Source organism: Mastacembelus armatus, chromosome 5 (genome assembly GCF_900324485.2).
Source record: "Mastacembelus armatus chromosome 5, fMasArm1.2, whole genome shotgun sequence".
NCBI lineage: Eukaryota > Metazoa > Chordata > Actinopteri > Synbranchiformes > Mastacembelidae > Mastacembelus > Mastacembelus armatus.
In genome coordinates, this window is record NC_046637.1 from 27,909,455 (window position 1) to 27,916,954 (window position 7,500).

General features: G+C 43.6%; 1 protein-coding gene across 1 annotated transcript in view; it reads right to left on the reverse strand.

Annotated features, from left to right (window-relative positions):
* Positions 1–7: 7 nt before the first annotated feature.
* srgap3 (SLIT-ROBO Rho GTPase activating protein 3) overlaps positions 8–7,500 on the reverse strand; it is a 45,801-nt gene continuing 38,308 nt past the window's right edge. The window contains exons 15-22 of the mRNA XM_026307249.1: positions 7,429–7,500; positions 6,886–6,991; positions 6,024–6,251; positions 5,747–5,820; positions 2,980–3,160; positions 2,679–2,828; positions 2,261–2,576; positions 8–1,943 (exon numbers count right to left, since the gene is read on the reverse strand). The exon at positions 7,429–7,500 is cut by the window's right edge and continues 63 nt beyond it. Coding sequence (XP_026163034.1) covers positions 1,497–1,943; positions 2,261–2,576; positions 2,679–2,828; positions 2,980–3,160; positions 5,747–5,820; positions 6,024–6,251; positions 6,886–6,991; positions 7,429–7,500 — 1,574 coding nt within the window. The 3' untranslated portion in view covers positions 8–1,496. The remainder of the gene's footprint in view (positions 1,944–2,260; positions 2,577–2,678; positions 2,829–2,979; positions 3,161–5,746; positions 5,821–6,023; positions 6,252–6,885; positions 6,992–7,428) is intronic.

A 7,500-nucleotide genomic window follows, 5' to 3' on the forward strand; every position in this document is an offset into this window, starting at 1 on the left:
GAGGCAGAAAGGAAGGAAGCCGCTTTGACGACAGTGTGTCACAACATCTACTGTCAGGTTCCTCTGGGTGAGGATCCTATCTTAAATCTGAAGAGGAACTGTCAGAAGGTACTTTTAATATCTCTTATGCAGTAATAAAAATCACTCAAATCTGACACAACAGGAAACACTGAGTTTGGTGGACTGTGTGAAAATGGAAAGCTGTTTCAAAAACATAACTATTTATTCAGCCTTTCTGGTCTGTGCCACAGCGATCAGTATTCTACAGTACAATTACCAAATGCATTCTAAGCACACAGCACAAGGTTACCGATTTTAACTATACTGTACACAGCCAAAGAATATGTTTGTTTGCTGAAGATGAGAAAAATGCAGTTTATGATCTTTACAAGTTCCAGTCACATAAACCTTTTACCTGTTTTGTATTAGCCTGTACAAGATTAACAATTAAAAAAATTAGTGGCTATATATTATGTACAAGGTTACCACAGGATTCCTACATTGGTTAATGCATTAGTTTTGTGCATTTCATATACAGGTCATAGAAAAAGAAATAGGGAAACAGCCACATTAGGTCTGCCTCATGCACGTGACGGCTGAGGGTTATTAGCTTTGTAAGGTTCTAGCGATGATCAGGACTTTAGAGACCGAGACCGTCTTCATGCCAGGATGCTTTTTGAGTACCAACACAAAACGTAACACTGCAAATGCCCAACTTCTTCATTTGTCTAATAAGTGTTAATAAGCTCATCGTTAGCATTTTATGTTAACAACATGGTTTACAACCACACGAGAGCGCGGCATTATTATATATATATATATATATATATATATGTTCTCGCAGTAAAACCAGGCTTTAATGTTTCCCTCTCTTTTCTCCTAACCCTGCATGCATAAGTATATAATGTCATAATGTTGTTCTGTTGTATCTGAGCATCCGCTGACCTATAATATGAACAGAAAGAATGGCAAATTCAAGTAAGTTTGCATCCAAAGCCATAAGGCCCGTGACTTAAACAGACATGGTTTTTAAACCTGAATGTTACACCAGTCCAAATGAGGCGTTCCTTACACCTCAGCGGAAGTGACAGAAACATCGGACGGACAGCGTGTGCTGGGTAGGAATTGTCACGTAAGTATTGCTTCACTTGGATTGAAGGTATCTCTGAAATGAGAACATGGCCACAGATTTTTGTGGAGATTGAGGTAAAAACTGAAACACATATTTTCATAGACATTTATCGTAGTTAAATTAAGTTTCAAAGGGAGCTGAGTTTGATGGCATCACACCTCTGCAGCTTCTTCCACCACCTCATCGCCATGGCAACATGCTGCAAGCTCGCTTCAGGAGCATCCTGAATATATGAATCAAGTCAGGCAGAGAAGAGGAAAACACCCATATCTGCTTTTCACACATCAACACCCATTTTCATAAGCTCTCCGCACATTTGGAAAGCTTTACAACCTTCACCAACACTTAGCAGATTCCACCTTTGCTACATGGTGCCAGACTTATCCCCGGCATCACTGGACGCATTCATGTTAGAGCCAGCAGCTGTACTGTTATTTGGAAACAGCTTCTCGGTGGGAGTCACGGCCGGACTGCCAACGCCCGAAGAGCTGGAGCTGCTTGAGCGGTGCTGCGTTGGAGGAGGGCGTACCGGTCTCATGGGCGGGGGGCGCAGCTGAGCCCCGGCTAGTCTGGCGGAGAGAGCGGGTTTGAAGGTGGTCATCATCTCAGAGGTGGAGCTGCTGCTGCGCCGCATGGCCGCATCGGGGTCACGGATCATAATAGTATGCAGCGGGCTGCCAGGCTCAGAGCTAACCGGGTTCTTCATGGGTTCCAGGGTGTCCAAGACCACATCTGGGGCCTGCTTGACGGTGTTCTGTCGCTCCAGCTCACATAGCTCATGGAGTGCTGTAGTCATAGTCTTCTCTATGTCCTAGTCGAGGAAGGTTAAGAGAATTTAGGTGTGTTTGGTTACAAACTCAGGCCTGTGTCCAACTCTAAGAAAGATCCAGCTGATGAGCTCGGACTGACAGCTACAGCAGGGGGCCTGGCCCTCTTCCTCCAAACATACCCAGTCCGGTCTTATGCTATAATTGTCTGAAACACCGTATCATGTCACCTATATCATGCTAATGACAACACGCCAAACAGAAATATCTAAACAAATCACACAAAAACAGACATAATCTGTTACTTGCAGTCAGTTTTCCATCTGTAAAAATATTAAATGGGTTAAGGACAAAGTCCTACCTCAGCCAGAGCCTCCGTCTCTAGAGATTTGTGGTCCCCGAGGCTGCTGTGACGGGTTGCCCCTGGTACCGGTCTCAGTGGGTGGCCCTCAGGATAGGCCTTTCTCTCTGAGTAGTTGATGCTTCCTGCACTGCCAAAGGTACCAAGGCGTCTTTTTTCCGGGCTCTCCATTCGAGCCTTGCTTATGGACACTTTGTGGGGGCTGCTGGGACAGGCTGCCGCTCTTGGCGGCGTGTCAGCCACTCTGGTCGGGCTGTGGGTGTCGGTACCACTTCGGCGACGAGGGATGGCGGCTCCATCGGATCGCAACCTCACCCTTTGGAGAGAGAGGTCAGGTCAGACCAACAGTCAAACAGCAGATGTCCTCAATGTTCCAAACTATTAATACAAGAAAGGTGTTTTTCCTAATTGCACCCACCGCCCCATGACCCCTCCAAAGTTGTAATCAGTTGACTGTTCACATGGTGAAGGGGCATCGTTTTTGGATGAGCCCTTATCATCCAGCAAAGGGCCACTGCTAGCTTCACTGTCGGCTTTCTGGCTAAGATTATCTGAGAAGGCGTCGTCCCTACAATAGCAGAGACTCTGGTCATGAGCATATGAATCACATCTACACATATGGTCACTTATAAGATTTTAATATACAATACAGGGCAAACATATTGTATGAAGATACAAATCATGCAGCGAATAAAAAACCAATTTCTGCTGTTACTCACAGGTCTTGTACCACAATGTACTGATGTGGGATGAGGCCATCGACGCCATTGTGGCGGCCCTCCCACCAGTCTTCAGACGCTCTGTGGTACAGAAGAAGAGAGGCTCCCTTCTTGAAAGACAGCTCCCTGGGGCTGCGGCCCACATAGTCAAACTTTGCAATGGCCTCTATCTGTTCAACCTCTGCAAACATAAACCAACAGGAATGTTAGTTAATGACACGATTCACGTCCTGGGCTCTGTGTAGTGCTAATACAAACAACAATAAGACAAGTCTGACCAACTAAAGCTTTTTTAACTAAGATTAAATCTATACAGTTTGTTTTTCCTCAGGCCAACCAGCAGGGGCCCGTCAGAATTAATGCTAGTAGTTACCATTAAACAGATCTAACCAAGAAAAACACCCTGCAGAGATAAATCTCAGTCATTTTTATTTAAATTCACCAGAAAGGTGCAAGGATGATAAAGAGGACAGTTATAGTCAGAGAGAATGCAGGTGAAAAGCATCTTTATTCAAATGACACAGCTGATTCAGGCCTACAAACTGCAACACCACCTCGTTTTTCCTCTTTGGAAACTGAACTATTGTCAGACGACACCAAATGAACCGACACCACCAGCTACAGTCATACGAGACTCTCAGTATTAAGGTCAGGCAGCCTTTGCTTTCCCTTCAAGGCAGGAGCAAGAGAAGAGAGAAAGGGTCAGCAGCCATCACAAAAGCAGGATTACTCAAGTCTGACCCAACATAGACTGGATAGACCCGTGTGTTCACTCTTCCCCGACAGCACAGGAAGTATTATTTTGTGTATTTATCTGTGCTTTGGCTTTTGTGTCTGGCCCAGTTACATATTCAAAGCTTGGAAGAGAAATGGGGAAATACTACACAAAGGAGAAAGTCCCAAGAGAACTGCTGACTAATGCTGAACAAAGAGTGAAAAGAGGAGGAAACACACTCTCTCACACACACACACACACACACACACACACACACACACACACACACACAAAGATGGATCAAAGATGCAGTGCTGCATGCCAAAACTGTTTACTCAACTTGCCTCCAGCTTCAAAAATCACATAAGCCTTTGTGATCATAAGCTGCTGCCGCGCTCACCTGGCTCACCTCTCAGTCAAAAGCACTTCATGAAAAAGTTGGACTCTGCACTTAAGGCTTCCTTTAAAAATCACATCAGAACTATTTGGGGAGATGTGGACGTGCTGCTCCTTCAGTCATCAAACAGCTACTTCATGTTGGTCTCTATTGTGGAAGCTGTTGGATGCGAATCTATAAGTGCAAGTATTTTATGTGTAAAGAATAGTGATAGTATCTATTCCTAGCTATGATCTTACTGCAGTACACGCAGACAGGAGGCTCAGTCATGTGACCACTAATACACATGTGATGAACAGGTCAAATGGGGTGCGTGAGCTGACAGAGATGCTAGCAGCTCTTTGAGGCTGTCTTTAGGTGGTAACACTAAAACGAGAACACTAACACGCTCACCAAACCTCATGTTCACATTTATTTATAGTGCCTGTAGCACAGTCGGTGTCTCGACACACTATACGATAAAAACAGTAAGAAATATGTATATTTAAAAAAAGATGCATCTATCCACTATCTATACCCGCTTACTATTTACTATCTGCTGGAGCCTGTTTCGAGACCCAGCAGGGACTTTACTATGTGGACTTTGCATGTTCTTCACGTGCCTCCGTGGGTTTACTCCAGATAGTTTCCAAATATGCAGGAGAGTTAAGAGCTCAGCATGGGAGGAATGGATGTTTAGCTCCTCATGCTAAGGTGGAGACTGTGACTGGGAGGGTTAGGGTTAGGAATAATTTTATATCAGCTCTATGAGCTGGTAACAGGTGCAGGGATGCTAAGATAGGGCTAATACAGCAAACCTATTGGACTTTGTTTAGCGGTAGTATATATAAGCAGCTCTGGGTCAGTCCTAATAACAAAGCATTGCAATAATCTAGTAAATACAACAGAAGCATGAATAAGTAATTTGGTGTTGCTGTTTAAGTTGAACATGAATTAATCTCAGATTTTATTACACTTCTAATGCAAAGTTCAAAGGACAGTGACTTGATGATGATAACACCTCACTTCATGACTAATGATGCAGATCACACAGACACTTTCTCACTGTTAAGAATAAAATGAGACCAGATCCAGTTTTGCAATGCAGAAGAGGCAATTTTGGAAATAAACATGCTTTGATCCACCAGGAATATATAGGAATATATAGTTGGGTGTCATCTGCATAACATTGAAAATAAGTTTTTTGTTGTTTCTAATTACATTTTCAATAAAACAGAGGCATGTTTAGGGTTATACAGTACTTTGTTAAAATGGACCTGCTAAACTCATTTTTCAGACACCTGTGGTCTAAAAGCAGCAGAATTCATAAATAGTTCAAACTGAACACTATTAGTTCTTTGAAGTAGATGGTCGGGATGGGATCTAAATGGGTTTTGGCCTGGCACAAAAACAAGTGAGACCTTGTACAAAGATCGAGATAAGCAGAAAGACCCATAAAGATAATTAGTATGATTGATTTTCTAGAGACCACGAATGTCGATTTCAAACTTTATGGCACTTCATTATTGAAATATTTGGATCGAAGCGGTGGAGCAGCTGTCCCAGTAACACTGCCATCTCCACGGCCATGCTGCCAGTACAGTTAAAACATCCCTGGATAATAACAAATCCTCTTAATAAAAATAGATGAAAATGTTCTGTTCTGATGTACAGACCTTCATCACTAGTGTGTGGTTCAGTCCCATTGTCAGCCTCATCAATAGTTCCTGGTTCACTGTGAGGGCTGTCACTGCAGAAGTAAATGTGAAGCATCAGTGATATAAGAACGTCAGATTCAGCAAATATCTGTTTGTGCGTATTAATCATGTTCATGCGATACCATAGCTTCCTCTTCAACCTAATCCAAATCCAAAGGTGACAGAACGGGTCTCAGCAAACATTAGAGTCCAGTGTTACCATGTTTATGTCCCCCCTGGTCTAGCCAGTACTCACCAGTACTCCTCCCCTCCAGCCATGCACTTTTCATACAGTGGGCCGTCTAGCTCACGTTGACCGGGAAAGATTGCCTCATTGTGAATGATGATAGTCTTGATGACCTCATTAACGTGGGCCTGGCATGTTACAGGATCCTGGCTATCTGGAATGGGCATCAGTGTGGGACCAAAGCAGATAGCCAAATTGTACGGATCCATCATGTTCTCGTCGCTGTACTGGGAGAGACTGGGGGACAGGACAGAGAGATGTGTGTATTAAATGATATATAAGTCAGTGTAGGAGTGGTGAGACTACAGCTACGGGCCACAGTGCAAAACGCTTCACTTCATAGCTCACTTATATACGGGCTTTGAGAGCTCTCTGATTGGCCACTCCCTTCAACAAATCAAATTAGCCAGCACATGCTACAGCCCCAAATCATTTAGTGCTCCAACAGGAAGTCCTATTCAGTCTTTGCACATTATTTCAGTTCATGCCGAGCAGTGAAGCCACAGCTGGAGCAGTCGTGACAGCGAAGAGGTTAGAGGACAGCAGAGTAAAACCCGGGGTCGGAAAAATAACATCCAACTCTTTGTTTTTCAGCAGGTGAACCCAGTAAAAGAAGCATCAACAGTGAGGCATGAATGTCCAAGCACCTAAACTCTAAAACACTCCAGACACATGTAGTAATAAATAAAACAGGGTGTTTCATTTGCTTTTTGATCCGTAGCTGTTTTGTAGCTGATATTTAATACATCCAACATGGATTTACCTGTAAAGGTAAATAAAGTGGTAGAATTTAATGCTACTGAAAAGAACTAATTCATCTTTCTGTTGTAACAGGAGCTATAAGGCGTAATAGGAACAGGTGGAAACTCACTGATTGAGAAAAGCAAACAGGTATCTCATGACAATTATGACAGTCCGAGGAAGAGTCACAATAATCTGCTGGATCTGATGTGCTCTGTCAGCTCCAGACTCCAGCTCTGAAGAACAGAGGACAGAGACAGAAGGTCACCACCAGTGGCTTGGGAAACAAATATACTGAAGCACTGAAATATATGAACATTCCAGCCAACAACACTGTATTTACAGCATAAACTGAGGCACAGTGCTAAAGCTCTGAAAACACTTATTAGAGACTTTAACAGCTGCCCCTCCTGCCTTTTGTCAGACCTCTAAGGCAAACTGAGTGATCAAACTGATTGTGTGGTGAATTTGTACATGTGGTCCACACTCTCCTCTTCCCACAGGCTTTCTGATAGAAATCAGCCAGGTCAAGATTGCTTCCATGTGCTGCACTGCATGCCTTTCTCTTCGTCTGGGTTTCTAAGGAACTCTGAGGTGTGTTTTCACTTTTCTTTTTGACATGTCCACTCATTACTGCCGTTGTGTGCGATGCTTTGTGTTGTGCGAGACTCACTGATGGTAGAGATAAAGTCTAGGAATCGCTCCTTTGGGAAAAGTGGGTTCTCCAGGCCTCTGAAGTACAACT